Source organism: Babylonia areolata, chromosome 14, assembly GCF_041734735.1.
Source record: "Babylonia areolata isolate BAREFJ2019XMU chromosome 14, ASM4173473v1, whole genome shotgun sequence".
Taxonomy (NCBI): Eukaryota; Metazoa; Mollusca; class Gastropoda; order Neogastropoda; family Buccinidae; genus Babylonia; species Babylonia areolata.
In genome coordinates, this window is record NC_134889.1 from 34603967 (window position 1) to 34628945 (window position 24979).

The following is a 24979-nucleotide window of genomic DNA, read 5'->3' on the forward strand; positions in this document are numbered from 1 at the left end:
TGAGGGAAAATTACAAAACAACAACAAAAATTAATACACCAGATCTACACAGATATGGGGAGTGAGGGAAAATTACAAAACAACAACAAAAATTAATACACTAGATCTACACAGATATGGGGAGTGAGGGGAAATTACAAAACAACAACAAAAATTAATACACTAGATCTACACAGATATGGGGAGTGAGGGGAAATTACAAAACAACAACAAAAATTAATACACCAGATCTACACAGATATGGGGAGTGAGGGGAAATTACAAAACAACAACAAAAATTAATACACCAGATCTACACAGATATGGGGAGTGAGGGGAAATTACAAAACAACAACAAAAATTAATACACCGGATCTACACAGATATGGGGAGTGAGGGGAAATTACAAAACAACAACAAAAATTAATACACTGGATCTACACAGATATGGGGAGTGAGGGAAAATTACAAAACAACAACAAAAATTAATACACTGGATCTACACAGATATGGGGAGTGAGGGGGAATTACAAAACAACAACAAAAATTAATACACCGGATCTACACAGATATGGGGAGTGAGGGGAAATTACAAAACAACAACAAAAATTAATACACCGGATCTACACAGATATGGGGAGTGAGGGAAAATTACAAAACAACAACAAAAATTAATACACTGGATCTACACAGATATGGGGAGTGAGGGGAAATGACAAAACAACAACAAAAATTAATACACTGGATCTACACAGATATGGGGAGTGAGGGGAAATTACAAAACAACAACAAAAATTAATACACTGGATCTACACAGATATGGGGAGTGAGGGGAAATGACAAAACAACAACAAAAATTAATACACCAGATCTACACAGATATGGGGAGTGAGGGAAAATTACAAAACAACAACAAAAATTAATACACTGGATCTACACAGATATGGGGAGTGAGGGGAAATTACAAAACAACAACAAAAATTAATACACCAGATCTACACAGATATGGGGAGTGAGGGGAAATGACAAAACAACAACAAAAATTAATACACCAGATCTACACAGATATGGGGAGTGAGGGGAAATTACAAAACAACAACAAAAATTAATACACTGGATCTACACAGATATGGGGAGTGAGGGGAAATGACAAAACAACAACAAAAATTAATACACTGGATCTACACAGATAGGGGGAGTGAGGGGAAATTACAAAACAACAACAAAAATTAATACACCGGATCTACACAGATATGGGGAGTGAGGGGAAATTACAAAACAACAACAAAAATTAATACACTGGATCTACACAGATATGGGGAGTGAGGGGAAATTACAAAACAACAACAAAAATTAATACACTGGATCTACACAGATATGGGGAGTGAGGGGAAATTACAAAACAACAACAAAAATTAATACACTGGATCTACACAGATATGGGGAGTGAGGGGAAAATGACAAAACAACAACAAAAATTAATACACTGGATCTACACAGATATGGGGAGTGAGGGAAAATTACAAAACAACAAAAAAAATTAATACACTGGATCTACACAGATATGGGGAGTGAGGGAAAATTACAAAACAACAACAAAAATTAATACACCGGATCTACACAGATATGGGGAGTGAGGGGAAAATTACAAAACAACAACAAAAATTAATACACTGGATCTACACAGATATGGGGAGTGAGGGAAAATTACAAAACAACAACAAAAATTAATACACCAGATCTACACAGATATGGGGAGTGAGGGGAAATTACAAAACAACAACAAAAATTAATACACTGGATCTACACAGATATGGGGAGTGAGGGAAAATTACAAAACAACAACAAAAATTAATACACCAGATCTACACAGATATGGGGAGTGAGGGGAAATTACAAAACAACAACAAAAATTAATACACCAGATCTACACAGATATGGGGAGTGAGGGGAAATTACAAAACAACAACAAAAATTAATACACTGGATCTACACAGATATGGGGAGTGAGGGGAAATTACAAAACAACAACAAAAATTAATACACTGGATCTACACAGATATGGGGAGTGAGGGGAAAATTACAAAACAACAACAAAAATTAATACACCAGATCTACACAGATATGGGGAGTGAGGGGAAAATTACAAAACAACAACAAAAATTAATACACTAGATCTACACAGATATGGGGAGTGAGGGAAAATTACAAAACAACAACAAAAATTAATACACTAGATCTACACAGATAGGGGGAGTGAGGGGAAATTACAAAACAACAACAAAAATTAATACACTGGATCTACACAGATAGGGGGAGTGAGGGGGAAATTACAAAACAACAACAAAAATTAATACACTGGATCTACACAGATAGGGGGAGTGAGGGGAAAATTACAAAACAACAACAAAAATTAATACACTGGATCTACACAGATATGGGGAGTGAGGGGGAATTACAAAACAACAACAAAAATTAATACACCAGATCTACACAGATATGGGGAGTGAGGGGGAATTACAAAACAACAACAAAAATTAATACACTAGATCTACACAGATATGGGGAGTGAGGGGAAATTACAAAACAACAACAAAAATTAATACACCAGATCTACACAGATATGGGAGTGAGGGAAATTACAAAACAACAACAAAAATTAATACACTGGATCTACACAGATATGGGGAGTGAGGGGGAATTACAAAACAACAACAAAAATTAATACACTGGATCTACACAGATATGGGGAGTGAGGGGGAATTACAAAACAACAACAAAAAACAGACAAACAACAAAAACGAAAAATACAGCAACAACAACAAAAGGCCTAAAGAGATGGAAGGAGAATGAAACAAACAAACAAACAACAAACACCTATATAGATGGTAGGAGAATGAAAAACAACAACAAAAAACAAGACCTATATAGATGGTAGGAGAATGAAAAACAACAACAAAAACAAACAAACAAACAACAACACCTATATAGAGGGTAGGAGAATGAAAAACAACAACAAAAAACAAGACCTATATAGATGGTAGGAGAATGAAAAACAACAACAAAAAACAAGACCTATACAGATGGTAGGAGAATGAAAAACAACAACAACAAAAGGCCTAAAGAGATGGAAGGAGAATGAAACAAACAAACAAACAAACAACAACACCTATATAGATGGTAGGAGAATGAAAAACAACAACAAAAAACAAGACCTATATAGATGGTAGGAGAATGAAAAACAACAACAAAAAACAAGACCTATATAGATGGTAGGAGAATGAAAAACAACAACAACAAAAGGCCTAAAGAGATGGAAGGAGAATGAAACAAACAAACAAACAAAAAACAAGACCTATATAGATGGTAGGAGAATGAAAAACAACAACAAAAAACAAGACCTATATAGATGGTAGGAGAATGAAAAACAACAACAAAAAAACAAGACCTATATAGATGGTAGGAGAATGAAACAAACAAACAAACAAAAAACAAGACCTATATAGATGGTAGGAGAATGAAAAACAACAACAAAAAAACAAGACCTATATAGATGGTAGGAGAATGAAAAACAACAACAAAAAACAAGACCTATATAGATGGTAGGAGAATGAAAAACAACAACAAAAAACAAGACCTATATAGATGGTAGGAGAATGAAAAACAACAACAAAAAACAAGACCTATATAGATGGTAGGAGAATGAAAAACAACAACAAAAAACAAGACCTATATAGATGGTAGGAGAATGAAAAAACAACAACAAAAAACAAGACCTATATAGATGGAAAGAGAATGAAAAAACAAAAGACCCAGACAGATGGAAGGAGAAAGGAATATATAAAAAAAAATAATAATAATTAAAAAAAAGAAAGAAAAAAAGAAAAAACAAAAGAAAGAAAGAAAGAAATAAAAAGCCAAAGTGAAAAGAGGGAGGAACCAAAAAAAGAGATTCCCTCGGCCACAGTCAAGAGGACAATCTACATGTTCCTACCTCTCTGCCTTGATTCAACACACTGCTGTGGTCAATCACAATGGCAAAGGAAGAATCATGATAGACACTGAGGGGCAGTCTGATGGTGTCTGGGGCCTGCAGTGCCACACCCACCATGCCGGGCCAGGTAAAACCCTTCACTGATTTCATTTATCTCCACCTGAAAACACACACACACACACACACACACACACACACACACACACACACATCACACACACATCACACACACATCACACACACACACACACACACACATCACACACATCATACACACACATCATACACACACACACATCACACACACACATCACACACACACACACCACACACACACACACACACATCATACACACACACACACACACACACCACACACACACACACACACATCACACACACACACACACACACATCACACACACATCACACACACACACACATCACACACACACACACACACATCACACACACATCACACACACACATCACACACACACACACATCACACACACACACACACACACACACACACGCGCGCGCGCACACACACGCACACCACTCATACACATACACACCACACACCACACATCCCTCGCACACACACACACACACACACACACACACACACACCACGCATTCACACATACACCACACATCACTCGCACACACACACACACACACACACACACCACATCACTCGCGCACACACACACACACACAAACACACACACACCATACACACTCACCACACACACATACACACCACACACACATACACACCACATATCACATTCACACACACACACACACACACACCATACACACACACCACACACACACCCCACACATCGCATTCACACACACACACACACACACACAACACCCACACACACCCACATACACACACACCACACACACACACACCACACATCGCATTCACACACACACACACACCACACATCGCATTCATACACACACACACACACACACATACACACACACACACACACACACACATACACACACACACCATACACACACACCACACATTGCATTCACACACACACACACACACCACATCGCATTCTCACACACACACACACACACCACACACACACACCACACATCGCATTCTCACACACACACACACACGCACACACGCCCACACGCGCACACACGCACACACGCACGCACGCACGCACACACACACACACACACACACACTATTATGATGTTTTCAAGGCATCATGAAGAGGACTTAAGTGGTGAATTGTTGGGTGAACAGACTGTGGGAAATGCTAGAGAGAACCAAACAACAAATGAACTATTTTATTCAATTGAAGGCCAAAGCCCCTTTCTGAAGGGGTGTGGCGCAAGTACAATGTAATATTGGAAATATAACTGATCACACAGTAATGTTTTAAACACATCCATCACAGGCAAAAAAATGTCATGATATGGTGTCATTATATTCAGCCTCTTCAAAGATTTGTATATATATATATATAAGTACTGAGTCCATACAGTGTAGTCTCATTTCAAGAGTTGACAACAACTAATTTAATCTAAAGCTGCAAGGGTTGATATAATAACTGGGTTCAATAAGCTTCAATCTTAGGTCAAGCTGGGTAAGGCACCTTTACAAAAAAAAGTGAGCTTCTCTTCTCTGTGTTACATCAGCAACATCTTAGTTCATGTTCACTTTTGGACTTGTATCTAAAGTAGGTGATGTGCAATATCAAAAATGCCCAATCTGAATTCAGTCAATGTGCATTTAATGTGTGTGTTCATTCTAATTGGAAAATATTGCTCAACTAAATATGCGTTCTTAAAAAGTCTGTACTGAGCAAATCTGCCACCAGTGTATCACTAGTGTAGAGAGAGAGAGAGAGAGAGAGACAGAGACAGAGAGAGAGAGAGAGAGAGAGAAAGAGAGAGAGAGATAGAGAGAGAGACAGAGAGAGAGAGAGAGAGAGAGAGAGAGAGAGAAAGAGAGAGAGAGAGAGGAAGAAGAAGAAGAAGAAGAACAAGAAAGAGAAACACCTGTATATATATAATATGTATGTATGTTCATGCCAGTTCTGCCACCTACAATCAATAACTTGTTAAGGTCTTAAGAATCCTAGAAGACATTGGACACCTTGGCTGTCTTATGCAGAAGAGAAACATTCAGAATTTAGACACCGACAAACATTTGTGACCCATAATTTTTTTTTTTACCACTGCCATCCAAGTAATACAATACTTTTTATTCAATTCCTAAGCACAACTACTTCAATAAAGAATTAATTACATCCACACATTTTACTTGGGATAAATAATAAGAAAAATGTATTCATATCAATATAAACACATCAATATATATATATGAACATGTGGGCCTTTTGAATGATGGTTCACTTCTGAACATGTGGGCCTTTTGAATGACGGTTCACTTCTGAACACATGGACCTTTTGAATGATGGTTCACTTCTGAACATGTGGGCCTTTTGAATGATGGTTCACTTCTGAACATGTGGGCCTTTTGAATGATGGTTCACTTCTGAACATGTGGGCCTTTTGAATGATGGTTCACTTCTGAACATGTGGGCCTTTTGAATGATGGTTCACTTCTGAACATGTGGACCTTTTGAACAGACAAGCTGTCTTTGTTCTTGTCAGTGCTGCAGGGCTGAACATGAAGAGAGAAACGGATCCTGTCAGTGACCTCCACAACACCAGTGGATCAACACTGACACCAAGGGACACAGGGAGGACATCTTGCCCCAGGGATGTCAAACCTCTAAAGCTTCAGCTGTCTGAGGAAAGTCTCCAGCTGACAGAAAGCTCACACAGCAAAACCAGGGTTTGTGGGGAACACAGCTTTTTTATCATTTCTGTTACATCTGAAATCCTACAGCCATCTCTGAAACCCCGTCAGTTTCAACTTTATAAAACTCAGTGAGAAATCACTGTTCAAAGAGACTCTATAGTGTATGCCAGCTTTCAGAAAAGTTAGTGTAATATCCCAAATGTAATATCAATTTAACATACATTTACAGGGAGAAGAACCCATCAGTTGGGTTTAAGACAAACAGCCGATTTCTGATTTTTTTTAGTTGCCTCCCTTGAGTTGTAATTTGGTCTTCTTTTCTGTTCTTTTTTCCATTCAAATTTGTATTTCTGTGTACTTTGTATGAAAAGATATTTCATTATATAATTTGATATGCTTCTGAAACTTATTTTGAATGATGTTAACTTATCTTGAAATTCATTTCATACTTCTCTCCTGCACTTTAGTGTGCATTTGCTACAGCCATTGGTGTCCATGCAGCACACTGAAAGTGAGGATTGGAAATCCGTCGTAATCCTAATCCAGGGTCAGGATTTCAAATGATTTGCGGACTTCCAGTAGATTTCTCATCAGATTTCCAGTTATTTTTCCCGTCCATCAAAGTCTTTTTGCGTGTCCATTGTGTTTGCATGTCCTGCCACGTGCGTATTGTCTGGTGTGCTACAGAAATTGTGTGCTGCAGTAACTTTCAGAAATCCCAAACAAACCACAACCACAACAACAAAACCAACAAACTCTTCCTGTGAATAACATGGACACCTGCTGAAACAGTGGACAGAAAAACGCTGACATCCATAAAAGCCCACTCATGTAACTGAATGCACAAGGAACTGATGGCAGCCCACAAATGCAGTGCAGTGATCCATGTACACTGAAAGGTGTGTCCTGTTTGGGGTCCTACCTGGTACAGCCTGTTCACCTCCATGGGATCACGTGACATCACAATACCATTATAGAAACCAGTCACTCGACCTGCAGTCTGACAGTTGTTGGAGAGGGCAACTTTTCGGCCATGGTTGTCATGGAATCTCCATGTAGTGACCTGCAACATAATTTCCAGTAAAACAACTGGATTATAAGAAAACCTTTTATTACTTTAACCTTCATCCTGTGTTCTTCTGCACGCGCGTGCACACTCACACTCACACACACACACACACACAAACAACCACAAAACATATACAATACACCCCCACTCCCCCCCCCCCCCACACACACAAAGCAATAACAAATAAACAACACACACACACACCACCTCCGCCCCCACCACCACCACACCACAGCACCAGCACACACTAACAATTAGAATATGATCCATGTTTTACCACCTCCACCCCCACCCCCACCACCACCACCACACCACAAGCACACACTAACAATTAGAATATGATCCATGTTTTACCACCTCCACCCCCACCACCACCACCACCACCACACCACAAGCACACACTAACAATTAGAATATGATCCATGTTTTACCACCTCCACCCCCACCACAACCACCACCACACCACACCACAAGCACACACTAACAATAAGAATATGATCCATGTTTTACCACCTCCACCCCCACCACAACCACCACCACACCACACCACAAGCACACACTAACAATAAGAATATGATCCATGTTTTACCACCTCCACCCCCACCACCACCACCACCACCACACCACACCACAAGCACACACTAACAATTAGAATATGATCCATCTAAAACATCACACTATAAAACAAACATGATCACAATCCACAGAAAGAATTCTAGCATTAGACATTTCAATTATTTCATGTAGAATAATGATATCTAAACATTGACATTATTCTAAACCTTACCAACCCCAACCATACATAATATGGCTTGACATGGAATAGTAATTGTACAATTTGGTATAGATAAAAAAAAAAGTGTTAGTGTTTATCATTATTTTACATGTAAAAATTGAAAAGCTTTATGTTGAACTTCTTTTCATGGATTTTGATGATGTCTCATGAGTCTAATGTTTTAAATAATTCTGCAAGTGTGTGTGTGTGTGTGGGGGGGGGGGGGGGGGGGGCATTTGTGTGTGGGGGGTGAGGGGATAGGTCTAAGTGTGTGTGTGCATGTGTGTGGGGGTGTGAGAATGTGCGTGTCTGTGTGTGTGTAAGTGTACTTGCTGCAGAGATATATGTGTGCGGAGGAAGGGGGGCGGGGTGGAGTGTGTGTATACATGTGTTCACAAATTTTCATAATACCAGTGCCAACAATCCCTTTCTTTATGTAAAATGTCTACTGGTTAAAACAATTTCTTTTTGTGCGTTGTGATGGTGTATCTTTTGTAAGTGTGATGTTTTAGATGTGTTTTTAGATGTGTTTGGTTATAACTGCAGCAAAGGTGACCAAAGACAAATGATGATGCTCTACTTTTATACTGGGCAAAAAGACATATGTCATACTGTTATAACTGAGGTTAACTGGCATGGTATGGCATGGTATGGTATGGCATGGTATGGTATGGTATGGTATGGCATGGTATGGCATGGTATGGTATGGTATGGCGTGGTATGGTATGGCGTGGTATGGTATGGTATGGCGTGGTATGGTATGGCGTGGTATGGTATGGTATGGTATGGCGTGGTATGGTATGGCGTGGTATGGCGTGGTATGGTATGGCATGGTATGGTATGGTATGGTATGGCGTGGTATGGTATGGTATGGTATGGTATGGTATGGTATGGTATGGCATGGTATGGTATGGTATGGTATGGTATGGTATGGCGTGGTATGGTATGGCGTGGTATGGTATGGTATGGCGTGGTATGGTATGGTATGGTATGGCGTGGTATGGTATGGCGTGGTATGGTATGGTATGGTATGGTATGGCGTGGTATGGTATGGTATGGTATGGCGTGGTATGGTATGGTATGGTACGCTATGGTATGGTATGGTATGGCATGGCATGGTATGGTATGGCATGGTATGGCATGGCATGGCATGGTATGGTATGGTATGGTATGGTATGGTATGGTATGGTATGGTATGGCATGGCATGGTATGGCATGGCATGGTATGGTATGGCATGGTATGGCATGGCATGGTATGGTATGGTATGGTATGGTATGGTATGGTATGGTATGGTATAGTATGGTATGGCATGGCATGGTATGGCATGGTATGGTATGGTATGGTATGGTATGGTATGGTATGGCATGGTATGGTATGGTATGGCATGGTATGGTATGGCATGGCGTGGTATGGTATGGTATGGTGTGGTATGGTATGGTATGGTATGGTATGGTATGGCATGGCATGGTATGGTATGGTATGGCATGGCATGGTATGGTATGGTATGGTATGAAATGAATTTAAGATGCATTCTTACATTGATCACACTTGTTTTGTACATGTATCTCTTGCAGTCTGTGTTCTTACCCACATACAAGACACCACTGTGAGCACTTCATACACTAAATGACTGAAACAGTGATGAGTACTACCTTGCATTGCATCTGACTCAATGAATGACTTTTCACCTTTCACAGGAAAATAACTTCATTCCTCACATTTGACTGAACAAAGTCAAGTTCTATAACTCTGGTGCATTATCACAATGATTATATCCAAAATTTGTAGAGGAATCTAGTTAATTAACACAAATATGGATAATACAGTAATCAACCTGGTTTTACCAAGCAAGTTTCACATTCCTGAAAAACACTCTTCAATTTTTGTTTTTTGTTTGTTTGTTTAAGTATTTTCTGAACACATATATTGGTGAACACGAGCAGATTTCTCGTCCTCCCACAAATTCAAGTTAAACAGATGCCACTGCTGACATGAACTGACACCCCCACTGAGATAACATCCATAACAGAACTAATGCAGAAAATTAGCATATTGTATACTGAATACAGACATAAATGGAAACGTGTGCATGCCTCCACACACACCCACACCCACACCCACACACACACACACACACACACACACATATGTATGTTAAATCATAGAAGAAACTTTTCCTTATTCATCTATAAAATCAAACAACAACAAACAGACACATCTAAAGTCTAACTCCCCTCTCCCAACTGTGAAAGAGTAAAAAATCAGAGAGGCAAAAACTAAACTGAATATCACCTTTAGCTGTGCCCTGACATCAGCAGACTGTGCCCTGACATCAGCAGACTGTGCCCCGACATCAGCAGACTGTGCCCTAACATCAGCAGACTGTGCCCTAACATCAGCAGACTGTGCCCTGATATCAGCAGACTGTGCCCTAACATCAGCAGACTGTGCCCTGACATCAGCAGACTGTGCCCTGACATCAGCAGACTGTGCCCTAACATCAGCAGGCTGTGCCCTGACATCAGCAGGCTGTGCCCTGACATCAGCAGACTGTGCCCTGACATCAGCAGACTGTGCCTTGATATCAGCAGGGATGCACTGGACTTGAGCCAGTTCTCTCAACTTTGCCTCCACTTCAGACACCACCTGTGGGCTGATCTCCATCTTCACGGCAGAAACCACCTTGAAGTCTGCAGGCAAGGTGGCGCTGAGGTCCATGTCGTCCACACGGGACTTCATCATGGCCGTCATGGTCGTGACCTCATCGTGTGTTCTGATCTCTTGGCTTCGCTCTGCCACAATGCTGTGGCACGTCACCTTGCCTTTCTGCTGGAGCAGGTAGGTCTTCCCGTCCTGCACCGCGTCCTTCACCTCGGCACCGGCCCTGTGAACCAGCTCCTTCAGATGGCGCCGACACTCCTTGACAGCCAACTCCAGCTTGTCACAAACAGCGTCAATCTCTGCTATCAAGGTCTGTATCTTCTTCTCCGTCTCTTGCAGGTGCTGGTCCAGCTGCTCAATGCTGTGGTTCATCAGGACCTGTCCTTCCTTCAGCTTCTTCACCAGCTCTGCCAGCACGGCGTGTGCCTCAGACACCTTCTCCTCCAATTCCTTCACTTCCTGGCACTGTCGGTGACGGGTCACGGCACAGGTGTGGCAAATCAACTCCTCGTGGGTTGGGCAGTACAGGGTACACACCTCATTGCCATGGTGCGCACAGGTGGGCGGGCGTTGGTTTGCAGCCAGTTTTTCTGGCGTCAGGCTGGACATATCTTCTACAATGTGATTTTTTAACATTGAAAACTGTGTGTGCAGCTTTGCACAGGATTTGCACATCATGTCTCTGCAGCTGAGGCAGAGACTTGTGGCCACAGAGACTGCACAGGCACAGCACTGGTGCTGCTTGTGCAGCAGTTGCTCAGCTTCCACCAAGTGGACCATAGACAGGTCCGTGGGCAAAGCGTTGGCAATTTCCTTTAAATCTCCTCCGCTGTCAGCACCCACAACACTGGCTCTGCACAGAGGGCAGCCCGCACTCTCTTTTGACTCTAACCAAGATAAAATACAGTCATGACACATCAGATGACCACAAGGGAGCAGCTTTGGGTTTTTAAAATAGTTGTGGCACACACTACATGTCAAACTGTCATCAGAGTCGGCAGGAAATGCAGAGGCCATGATCGGATGCTGACAGGTGGAGTACGCAAACACCACTTCAGTAGTCTGGTCAACCTAGTGAAAGAAGAAATATACAGTATGAACTGAGTAGACAAACAAACAGAGACTGAGTTAATGAATGAATGAATGAATGAATGAATGAATGAATGGATGAATGGATAAATGAATACATAAGGCAGTGAAGAAGATGGCTGTGATGAAAAAACTTGCTGGCACAAAATGGTAGCAAACTCAAAGATCTTGACCCAGGGGTATACAGGTTCTGTGACCCCAACTTGAGTATGCCTCAACATCCTGGTCAACAGCTGCCAAGACAAACACAGCCCGGTCCACCAAGGTCCAAAACACAGGCCTCTGGCGAATCACAGGAGGAATGAAAACAGTGCCCATCCCTGCAATGGGAAAGATGACACAGCTGCACTCTCTGGACGAACGGTGAAATGAAAAGATGCTGCATCAAGCAGAAAAGATGAAGAGACTGCCATCCATTCTATTGAATGCTAGGCTCCAGGAACCAACAAAGAACCAATAAAAGAGACAAAGTCTGAACCATCCTGTAAAGATGAACCAACGACACCTTACTAGTGTCCTGCTTCCCCAACAACAACAGGTGGAATCCCTACAGGACTATGAGGAGTGGAAGTCAGAGGAGCTGAACATAGTCCTCCATGTTCCTGGAGTAGGCAGGAAGGATAGCCACACTGATGCAGAACTGAGGAACTTGACCCTCCAGATGCTGAATGCAGAACAACTTTACAGAATTTTTACCATCATTTTTAATCAGTCACTGACCCAGTGTAAAATACCCCTCATATGGAAAACATCATGCATTGTTTCAGTTCCAAAGAAAACACCTGTTAAATGCATGAATGACCTTCATCCTGTGGCTCTAACACCTGCCATTATGAAGACATTCATTAGAGTTGTTTTCATTCACTTACAGGGATTAGTAAAGGAGTTTTTAGACCCTCTACAGTTTGCTTGCAGGAGAAACAGAAATGTTGATGACGCTTTGTTGTTTGTTTTAATAAGGCATATGAACATTTACACAGGCCTGGCACATACATCCACCTGATGTGTTTTGACTTCTCAAGTGCGTTCAACACTATTCAGCACCATCTTCTGGCTAATAAAACTTTTACAGATGAAAATTAATTCACCAACTATCTTATGCATTTTAGACTACCTTACCAACAGACCCCAATTTGTAAAAACTAAGGACTCTCTCTCCAGTGTTTTGTACACTAATACTGGTGCTTCCCAGGGCACTGCACTGTCACCCTTCCTTTTTACTTTGTACACAGCTGACTGCAGGAGTAGGCGCAGCATCGTGTCCACTCATCAAGTTCGCTGACGATTCAGCTCTGACAGGACTTGTAACTGATGACGACGACACTGAGTACAGACAAGAGATGGACAATTTTACAACTTGGTGTGATGATAACTTTTTAGAGTTATATGTTACAAGAACAACAAAACTAGTTACTGATTACAGGAAGAAGAAACCAAGTATCAATCAGACTGTCATCAAAGGAGAGACTGTTTAACAGGTCAACACATATTAATACCTTGGCGTAATTATTGGCAACAAACTTTCACGGAATGAACACTCAGATTCAATGGTAAAAAAAGTAAACAGTTGAATGTATTGCCTCAGGAAACTGAAATCTTTCAACATATGTAAGCAGCTGCTAGAAATGTTTTATTGTTCTGTTGTTTCCAGTGTTTTATGGTTCTGTGTGCTGGGGTGGGAATGTGACCAAACAGAATAAAGACAGACTTCATAAGATCATTAGAAAAGCAAGTGGGGTGGTGGGCAGAAGACAAGACAGTTTTGACGACGTGTACCAGAAAAAGATGACAGACAGGTTTTATACAATTTTTGATGAAACTCACCCTCTTTACTCAGACTTTAACAGCAAACAGGAGGACAGAAGTGGTAGGTTTAGAGTCCCCTATTCAGAAATAGCGCTCCTTAGTTTTTCTTTAAGACATATGTTATAATTTCTTTTACCAGAAATAGCGCTCCTTAGTTTTCTTTGAAATACATGTTATAATTTCTCTTACTGTGTTATAAAGCAAGCTGTTAAGTTTTTATCACTTTCATATTTAATTCAGTCTTTTCATTTTTAAGTTAAAATTTTGCTATGTTCACACATAACAACAAAAATTATGTTAGACTCGACTTTGGGCTGAGAGACTGATTGGTGTGAGTGATGAACGTCTGAATGCACATGTAATTTCCAGTGGGATTAATAAAGATGTATTGTATTGTACTACCCATGTGACAGATGGCCCCATGTCTACACGGATGGCTCTGCAGAGTGCTGTAAAAATGGTTTCTCATTAAATTCCCAGACAGCAGCCGTGTCACAAGGTCCATCCCCACAGGTCAGCTGTCCACAAACTACAGAGTGGAGACTTGTGCACTGCTTCATGCAGCACAGACTCTGAATTCCAGAGAAAAGCTGCCAACACACACAGTCATCTCGATGAACTGCAAAGTCTCCTTGCAGGAGAAGAAAGCCAGATCCTGTGAGACATGAGGCAGGCACTGGGGACACTGAACCAGAGGACACTGCTGACCCTCCAGTGGATCCCATCGCACTGTGGAGTCAGTGGAAATGAGGAGGCTGACAGGCTCTCAAGGGCAGGCAGCAAAATGGAACACACTGTCCATCCTATCTGATACAGAGAACCACGAGCAATCGTGAAGAACCAGTTCAGAGAGCAATGGAGAAACAAACACCAAGCTGGATGGGAGGAGGATGCTCTCTGGACTTCACACAGAGCACAGCAAGTAGTCTTCTTCTGACTGAGAACTGGACATTGCAGGCTCCTTTCACACCTCTACAGACTGAGACCACCCCCTACTGATGAATGCCCAATCGACACAGGTTCGCAGACACCAGAGCACTTATCACAGTTCTGCCCAGCTTTTGGCACACTGAGGAGGGAAACCTGGCCCTGTGCGGTGGAACTCCAAGAGAAGCTCTGGGGAACACCTGCTCCACTGCGGAGGACAGCGGACTTCGCGCTGCAGACCGGAATGACCATCTGACAGCATGACCTGGGGAACGCAGAAGAAGAAAAGAAGAAGAATACATGAAAAGAAAGGATGAAGGAAAGAGAGAAAGAAAGAAATGAGAAAAGGAGGAAGGAAAGAGGAAAAGAAAGAAATGAGAAAAGGATGAAGGGGGAAAGAAAGAAATGAGAAAAGGAGGAAGGAAAGAGGGAAAGAAATGAGAAAAGGAGGAAGGAAAGAGGGAAAGAAAGAAATGAGAAAAGGAGGAAGGAAAGAGGGAAAGAAATGAGAAAAGGATGAAGGAAAGGGGGAAAGAAAGAAATGAGAAAAGGAGGAAGGAAAGAGGGAAAGAAATGAGAAAAGGATGAAGGAAAGAGGGAAAGAAAGAAATGAGAAAAGGATGAAGGAAAGAGGGAAAGAAAGAAATGAGAAAAGGAGGAAGGAAAGAGGAAAAGAAAGAAATGAGAAAAGGATGAAGGAAAGAGGGAAAGAAAGAAATGAGAAAAGGAGGAAGGAAAGAGGGAAAGAGTGGTAGAAAAAAAGAAATGAAGGAGGAAAAGTCTTGGACATACATCAATCGATATTTTGCAAGCTGACATTAAGGCTGCACACATGTTCACTATAGCAGACTATGTCAAAAATGTCCATGAACCTTCTTTTAACTCACTGGATGCTGTCACAAGCTGAATACAGGAGTCTGAAAAATGGACTGCTGTCAAAGATTTCTTTTATATCAAATGCACTGACTTCAAAGAAAACAAAAATTGTTTGAAATCAGAGATGAAAAAAACCAGACTGAATTCAGAAATAAGTCAAATGGATTAATCGTAGAGAAACGTATTCATTTCAGAAATCAGAAACACTGACTGATTTTAAGAGATCAAAGAAAAAAGGACTCAAGGCATGAAAAATTAACTGAATCTGGAGATCAGAAAGATTTCAATAGGAGGATATTAGTGCATGTGTTGTGTCTGCTTCTTTGTTCAAGGGCTGCGACTCCCACATTTACTTGTTTATGCATGTCCATGAGTGGGCTTTCAAGTGTATGACTGGTTTTTTACCCTGCCATGTATACAGGCAGCCATGCTCCATTTTCAGTGGGTGTATGCCAGGTATGTTCTTGTTTCAATAACCCACCAAACTCTGACATCAATTACAGAATCTTTAATGTGCATGATCTTCTGCATGCGTCTACACAGGAAAGTATATGTGTTGACTTGAAAGATCAGTGAAAATAGTAGTATCCCATGTTATATGCTTTTCTACAGAAGGTGGCGTGGTGGAGCCACTTATGCATTTGATTTCAGATCCAATGTTCACCAGAGAGCGCCTAAGATTTCAGGCCCCATTCCGGCATTGTGTTGTGTCTTTGGAAAAGGCGCTTTACTTCGATTTTCTTTTTTTTTTTTTTTTTTTAATACTCCACACAGCTGTGAATGTATGTCTGACTTAGGAAAGGCTAAAATGCTGGAAGGAGAAGATTGGACCCCGCCTTCCTATGGCAAGCACTAGACAGAGTGAATGTAAAATCACTGTCCTGATGGCTGGAAAAGTATATATGGGAATTTTAACATTTAATGCATTTCTTTCAGCAAGGTGTCGCAGGAAATACGACAAAGATGAAATTACCTCAAACGTGGATCAGCCAGATCTGTATCTGGACTGATGACCCATTTCAGCCAGCACTTCAACTTCCACTAGGACAAATGCGTGCAAGGCTAGCTGACAATGTTGAGCAGCTGTGTACAACGTTTCTAACTTCCTACTTTACATCAGTCTATCAGTCTGGTCTATTGGTTTTTATTCTGCATTCTTTATACTTTTCATTGATTTTGTATTTGCTGCTAAAAAGAAAGGGGGTGGGGGTGGGGGTATGCCAACTGCAAGACAGGGTACATTACTTATATCTAAATGTCTCCTGTCGGTATGATTCAGAGTGACATTTTATTCATGAAGGATTGTATCATGGAGCAAGACAAAAGCTGACAAGAATTTCAGCAAAGTTCAATATCCATCAATCACATCCTTTAAAACAGCATTCAGCAACCAGATGGATAAAGCGGTCTGCCATCTCTGAAATGACACAGTGCCAGAACTGCAGGATATATGTGACCTAAATCAAATGCTGTACAGATTCTGCAGGATGTCGCCTTGTCAACAGCATTCAGCCTGGGAGAACACAAACTCACCTGCAAAGCAAACCCTGTACTACAAAATTCACAGCTGTGGACAAAAACTGTGAAATCAATCAATACAAATCATTAGGTATGGTGCTGGACACTGAAGTAATCCATTAACAGGGTACAGTGCTGGCCACTGAATGAATCCATTAACAGGGTACAGTGCTGGCCACTGAATCCATTAACAGGGTACAGTGCTGGCCACTGAATGAATCCATTAACAGGGTACAGTGCTGGCCACTGAAGGAATCCATTAACAGGGTACAGTGCTGGCCACTGAATGAATCCATTAACAGGGTACAGTGCTGGCCACTGAAGGAATCCATTAACAGGGAACAGTACTGGTCACTAAATGAATCCATTAACAGGGTACAGTGCTGGACACTAAAGGAATCCATTAACAGAGTACAGTGGTGGCCACTGAAGTAATCCATGCATCAACAGGGTACAGTGCTGGCCACTGAATGAATCCATTAACAGGGTACAGTGCTGGCCACTGAATGAATCCATTAACAGGGTACAGTGCTGGCCACTGAATGAATCCATTAACAGGGAAGAGTCCTGGCCACTGAATGAATCCATTAACAGGGTACAGTGCTGGCCACTGAATGAATCCATTAACAGGGTACAGTGCTGGCCACAGAATGAATCCATTAACAGGGTACAGTGCTGGCCACTGAATGAATCCATTAACAGGGTACAGTGCTGGCCACAGAATGAATCCATTAACAGGGTACAGTGCTGGCCACTGAATGAATCCATTAACAGGGTACAGTGCTGGCCACTAAAGGAATCCATTAACAGGGAACAGTGCTGGCCACTGAATGAATCCATTAACAGGGTACAGTGCTGGCCACTGAAGGAATCCATTAACAGGGTACAGTGCTGGACACTAAAGGAATCCATTAACAGGGTACAGTGCTGGCCACTAAAGCAATCCATTAACAGGGTACAGTGCTGGCCACTGAAGGAATCCATTAACAGGTACTCTATTTGGGGAAAAATTAACTAAGCCTTGCAACCTTTCCACGCCCTTTCTTGGTATAATAGTTTGGTTTTAGGGTTTGCATTTGCAAGCTAATTTTTTGGCTACATAATTATTCATCAAAGTCATATTTCTGCACAATTGATCTAGAATCACTGTCTGCAATATCTTTAATTGCTTAATATTTTTAGCTGATTTTCTTACATTTGACAGTGCATTCTAACCTTTGACAACTCTGATGCTGAAAGATGATTTGCAGATATTAGTCCTGCAAAACTGGGTAAAAGGTTAGTATTTGAGTTTCTGTTTGTATCAGACTTGTTAGCAGCTGAGAAAATAGTGTTATGGTCAATATCATCAATTCTGTTAGTGCCCTTGAAGACCTGAATCATATCTCCTCTAAAGCATCTGTATTTCAATGAATGTAGATTTAACTGTGTCAACTGGCAGTGGTAATCTAAGTCTCTGAGTTCCTGTACCATTCTCATTGCTCTCCTCCGAACCTACTCAATTGCTACTGATTGTCTTTTAAGTCTGGGATATCATATTACATTGCTGTATTCTAGTATCTGTCATACAATTGTCTTATAAAAATTGGTTTAAAAAAATCTTTATCAATGAAACTTGAAAGTAAAAGTTCTCCTTATAATAGCCAATATTTAATTCGCTTTATCAACAGCTGCCGAAAAAAAGCGGAAATGGGCATCAAATTCAAAGGAGAAATCCTGATCAAATGTAACACCCAGGTCTTCTTCCTCAACACACTCTGAAATAACACTTAAGTCGGTTTCATCAATTTTCATGACATATTTAAGTTTTGGATTATTTTTTCCTCAGTGCCGAATTTTACATTACGACACATTAAAAAAAACAGGTTCCAATTATTTGACCAATTCTGCAGGTTGTCTTTGTATCTGTATCTGTTGAATACATCGCTGTCGCCAAGAGTGTGGCATTATCCCGACGGGTGGGGGTGTGCACAGCTTAGCAGGTTCACTGTTGAGATGTTAACAGTCAGGCACAGATACTACACCCCGGTGATACAAGACGCAAAAATAATCTGCATAATTTACAGCTACGTTAACACTTAATGCGGAAACATCAAAGTTAACACAGCACTGGCAAAACAAAAATTAAGTACCCTCGTTCCACTGCAAAGACGCCCCTGTGGCCAGAACCAGGAAGTAAAGAAAGCCTTCATCACTCCACATGTTCACGTCTTTGAACTGGCATCTTCACCCCTTCAGGACAAGAAACATCCCTGGCCATTGAAAAAATATATCTCAGGAAATTATCTTGGGAAAACTAGTGTTACATTTTATCTGTGATTGGAAAAATAATATCCTTAGATGGTATGGCGAAGAAAGGAAAAGAATGATGAAAACCGAAAGTAGGCTTTGCAATGCAACAAAACTGGAACTCTCCGTGATATTTCGATGAACAAAACATCACTCCCATCTGCGCATCAGACAGTCACAGACATGCATTTGAAACAAACATATGAAATGGTAGTGTCGTGCACACAGAGAGACTCACTGCTGTTTGAAGAAGCTGCAAATACTTTGCTGACGTTTCCGATCACTTGTCGTCTGAGAAATACCCATAAGCCATTGGGGGCGTTGATGACGTCATGGATCACGTGGTCAAGGAAGGTCGGTTGAGTTCGCAGTGGTACGCATAGGTTGCCTGGTTTCGAGAAGTGTTTCGCTGTGGTTGGACGTTATTTGGCTGAACAGTTAGTGTAGCGGGTTGTCAAAGATCAAGCAACATTGCAGACAGAACGTTTGGTTCTGCAGTTACTTCCGCCCTTAATTATTTTGTTACAAAACAAAACAAACAAACAAACAAACAAACAAAAGTGTGTGAAAATGTTATCTTCAAAAGACTTTGCGTCAGTACGGATTTGAATTTTAACTGGCCTTGTGGCCATTGCTTTGAAACATTTTGTCCTTTGAATGAATTGTAGTTTATTTACATAGAACTATTACTACAATATGACTTCAAAACTGAGCTGATCTTTGAAATAATCCAAACTGGATGTGAACAATATGTGATGGATATGAACAACTGTGTTGGGTACATTCATACCATTTGATATCATCAATATTTTTCATCACCATCGCTAGCATCATCTTCATAATTTTAGTCAACTATATTGTGTACATTGGCAACCATACATGGAGGGGATGTAACCTTTTGTTCTCCTCTTTCTCTTCCCTGTGGTACTGGGATGCTCTCCCTTGGAGTACCCATTATTTTTCTTCTCTTCTTCATTGTTGAGGGCCCACAATCATGTGAACTAATTATTCTGGCACCTAAAACTGGGGAGTTGGCTACTACTATTTTGTAGTTGGTATTCCTTGATGATGTGAAGAAGAGGTAGAGGTGAAGGTGGCATCATTCCACTGCTGTTCAGAGGAATTGGGGGGTGAGGAGGGGCAGGGGGTAACGGGATTGGGGATTGGGGTGGGAGAGGTTGGGGTGGGGTGGGGGAGGTGGCGTGGGGTGTGGGTCGGCACTGGCTGTGTTGTTTACTGCTTGGAGACCCTTGACACAAAAGTGTCAAGCGTGTTGGCCTCCACAGCTACTTGGGGCAGGCAGTTCCAGTCTATGATTGCTCTAGGTAAAAATGAAGAGCTTCTGTACTGTGTTCTGGTGGTGATGATGGAAAACTGTTGGTTGTGTCCTTGGCGTTGGTGAGGCGGCAGTGGGCTAAGTTTCCTTTTGAGGTTTGGACAGTGTGCTTGGCTGGTGTAAATTTTGTACAGCATCCAGAGCCTGGAGGTCTTGTGTCGCTTCTCCAGAGAGGGCCAACTCAACGACTCTAGCATTTCATTGACACTTGAGGTGTTCCGGTACCTGCCCAGAACGAAGCGAGCTGCTCGACGCTGTACGGCTTCCAGTCTGTCAGTGTTTTTCTTAGTGGAGAGGTCCCAGACGGAAGAGCCATACTCCAGCAAAGGCTTACAAAGGCTTTATACATGCTCTTTCTTTGATGTTGATGGAGCTGATCTTCAGGTTCTGTCTGAGGAAGCCCAGGGTTTGGTTAGCTTTGCAGCAGACATTGTTGATATGGTCGTCCCAGTTCAGTTCTCTCTGGATCGTAATGCCCAGGTATTTGACTGATGAGACAGTGTCCAGGGTGTGGCCATGCAGGTCGTATGAGTGATGGAGGAGGTTCCTGCTCCTCGTGACGCGGAGAGTTTGGCACTTTGCAGGATGAAACTCCATGTCCCAGTTCTTCTCCCAGTCTGCTAGCGCTGGAGGTCATGTTGTAGCTGGTCCTGATCATTGCCGCTGGAGATCATCCTGTATACTGCAGTATCATCTGCAAAGAGCTTTGCCACTGAGGTCAGTTTCTCCGGAAGGTCATTAATGTATACTAGGAACAAGCATGGCCCTAGCACAGACCCCTGAGGGACTCCAGACCTCACACTGATGTAAGAAGATGCGGCTCCATCCACTGCCACTGCTTGGCGCCGGCTGCTGAGAAAGTTGGAGATCCATGCTTTGGTGGTACCTTGGATGCCGTACTGCTGAAGCTTGTGGAGTAGCAAGGAGTGGTTGACCCGGTCAAACGCCTTTGAGAAGTCCATTATGAGGACATCGGTCTGCTTGTCTCCCTCCATGTTGGTTAGCAGTTCATCTGTGAATTCCAGGAGCTGTGTCTCGCAGGATCTTCCTCTCCGGAAGCCGTGTTTGTAGTCGTTCAAGATGCTGTGGGCCTTAAGGTGTTTCACTATGCCACTGGTGATGATGTGCTGTAGTAGTTTACATACCACACTGGTAAGGGAGACTGGCTGGTAGTTAGAGGGGTCGTACTGTTCCCCTTTTTTGTTCTGCAGTGTACGCATTTTTTGCCTTATACCAAATAAAATGTGTGGGTTTCTGTTAAGAAACTCTTAAAGGGGATAGATATGTTGGAATGTTGGGTCATCTGATCCATTGTCAAAGCCAGTGTTTTCAAATGTCATTGAAACCGGGTTCTAAAGGGGATATAGATATGTTGGAATGTTGGGTCATCTGATCCACTGTCAAAGCCAGTGTTTTCAAATGTCATTGAAACCGGGTTCTATGTCCCCCCCTCAGTGTGTTTTCCACTCTGCTTTGGCTCACGCACTTTCGTCAACAGTTCTGATATCGTTATCATAACTGACCTGCACAATGTTCTGATATCGTTATCATAACTGACCTGCACAATGTTCTGATATCGTTATCATAACTGACCTGCACAATGTTCTGATATCGTTATCATATCTGACCTGCACGATGTACCTTTTGTCGTTCACACAAGAGATGATCTGGACTCAACGGCGATCACAGCCTGGAGTTATTCATCACCTCCTTATTTCACATGTTCTCTCTCTCTCTCTGTCTTGCTCTGATTTAGCAATGAAAAGTGTAACCTGATTCATGTCCATGCACAGACACACAGACACGTACAATCTGGCAGCCACCCGAGCCGTTGTCCAGAATGTGGATGATCACACTGACCAGTTGCCCAAAGGAAGAGACTGATCAGGACCACAGAAAACCCATGTAGGTGTGTGCCAGCTGAAAGGAATGAGTCATGCATGGAGTTGGATCACAGTCCTGGAAGGAATTTTCCAACTTCAGTAACAAAATGCATGACTGAAGGGCCTGGGTTTGAGACCACCCCCCACCCACCCGAAAAGAAACAAAAAATTGGCAGTACAGTGCATAATGCCCAGAAAATGGACAGTTTGGTGTGTGTTGTGGTTTGCCTGTGTTGGATTTGTTTAACATGTTTGGCAAGTTGGTGGTTTGTGTTCTATGTGTTTGTGTGTATGGTGTGCAATGTGGTTTGTGTTTGATTTGTTTTTCAGTCTTTGGTGTGTTGTGGTTTGTTTGTCTTCAATTTCTTTGTGTTAAATATCTTGTGGTTTGTTTGCATATTGTTTTATGTGTTTTAGAGTGTTTTGTGTTGGACTTATTTATGTGTTGTGTGACATGGTTTGTGTTGCACTTATTTATGTGTTAGGTGTGCGATATGGTTTGTGTTGGACTTATTTATGTGTTAGGTGTGCGAATAATTTATGGTTTCTGTTGGACTTATTTATGTGTTAGGTGTGTGATATAGTGTTGCACTTGTTTGTGTCATGTGTACAATATGGTTTGTTGGATTTATTTATGTTAGGTATGTGATATGGTCAGTGTTGGACCTATTTATGTGTTAGATCTGCAATATGGTTTGTGTTGGACTTATTTATGTGTTAAGTGTGTGATATGGTTTGTGTTGGTCTTCTTTATGCGTTATATGGTTTGTGTTGGACTTATTTATGTGTAAGGTGTGCAGTATGGTTTGTGTTGGACTTATTTGTGTGTTAGGTGTGCAGTATAGTTTGTGTTGGACTTATTTGTGTGTTATGTGTACAATACGGTTTGTGTTTGACTTATTTATGTGTTAGGTGTGCGGTATGGTTTGTGTTGGATTTATTTATGTTAGGTTTGTGATATGGTTTGTGATATGGTTTGTGTTTGACTTCTTTGTGTGTTGGGTGTGTGAATATCAATAACCATGGAAAGGTGAACAACTCCTCTGATTAATATCAATCACCACTGGGAAGTGAACAACTCCACTGATTAATATCAATCACCATGGGAAGTGAACAACTCCACTGATTAATATTAATCACCATGGGAAAGTGAACAACTCCACTGATTATAATATCACCACAGGAAGTGAACAACTCCACTGATTAATATCACTCACCATGGGAAGGTGAACAACACTGATTAATATCAATCACCACAGGAAGTGAACAACTTCACTGATTAATATCAATCACCATGGAAGTGAACAACTCCACTGATTAATATCAATCACCATGGAAGGTGAACAACTCACTGATTAATATCAACCACCATGGGAAGGTGAACAACACTGATTAATATCAATCACCATGGGAGGTGAACAACTCCACTGATTAATATCAACCACCATGGGAGGTGAACAACACTGATTAATATCAATCACCGTGGGGAGGTGAACAACACCGATTAATATCAATCACCATGGGAGGTAAACAAAGTACAAACCCAGTGATTATTACTGATCACAATGGGGAAGTAATTAGCTCCACAGCTCTCTCTCCAGTCAACAGAAATCTTGGGGCAGAATGACTGTTTACAGGTCGGGATATTCATCCCTCCACCAGTGACACTGACACTGCTGATCCCAAAGTTGCAGAAGGGCAAAGAGAGTCAGCATGAAATCACTCCTTCCACTGACTGTTTCTGGACGTTCAACATGGCCTGACAGGTTGTCAGCAGGGAAACAGACACACACATGCATGAGCACACACACACACACACACTCATGAACACACACACACACACTCATGAACTCACACACACACTCATGAACACGCACACACACACACACACTCATGAACTCACACACACACAAACTCATGAACACACACACACACCATCAAAAACCCAAAAAGAAACACCC

General features: G+C 41.6%; 1 protein-coding gene across 2 annotated transcripts in view; it reads right to left on the bottom strand.

Annotated features, from left to right (window-relative positions):
• Nucleotides 1-20163, bottom strand: part of LOC143290011 (E3 ubiquitin-protein ligase TRIM56-like) — a 24437-nt gene extending 4274 nt beyond the window's left edge. Inside the window, exons 1-4 of one of the 2 annotated variants that reach the window (XM_076599325.1) lie at nt 20038-20163; nt 10926-12365; nt 7711-7851; nt 3974-4133 (exon numbers count right to left, since the gene is read on the bottom strand). In XM_076599325.1, coding sequence (XP_076455440.1) covers nt 4029-4133; nt 7711-7851; nt 10926-12311 — 1632 coding nt within the window. In that variant the 5' untranslated portion in view covers nt 12312-12365; nt 20038-20163 and the 3' untranslated portion in view covers nt 3974-4028. Of the gene's footprint in view, nt 1-3973; nt 4134-7710; nt 7852-10925; nt 12366-16003; nt 16012-20037 lie in introns of those variants that run through there. The other variant, XM_076599326.1, reaches the window with a different exon arrangement.
• Between the last annotated feature and the right edge of the window lie 4816 nt (nt 20164-24979).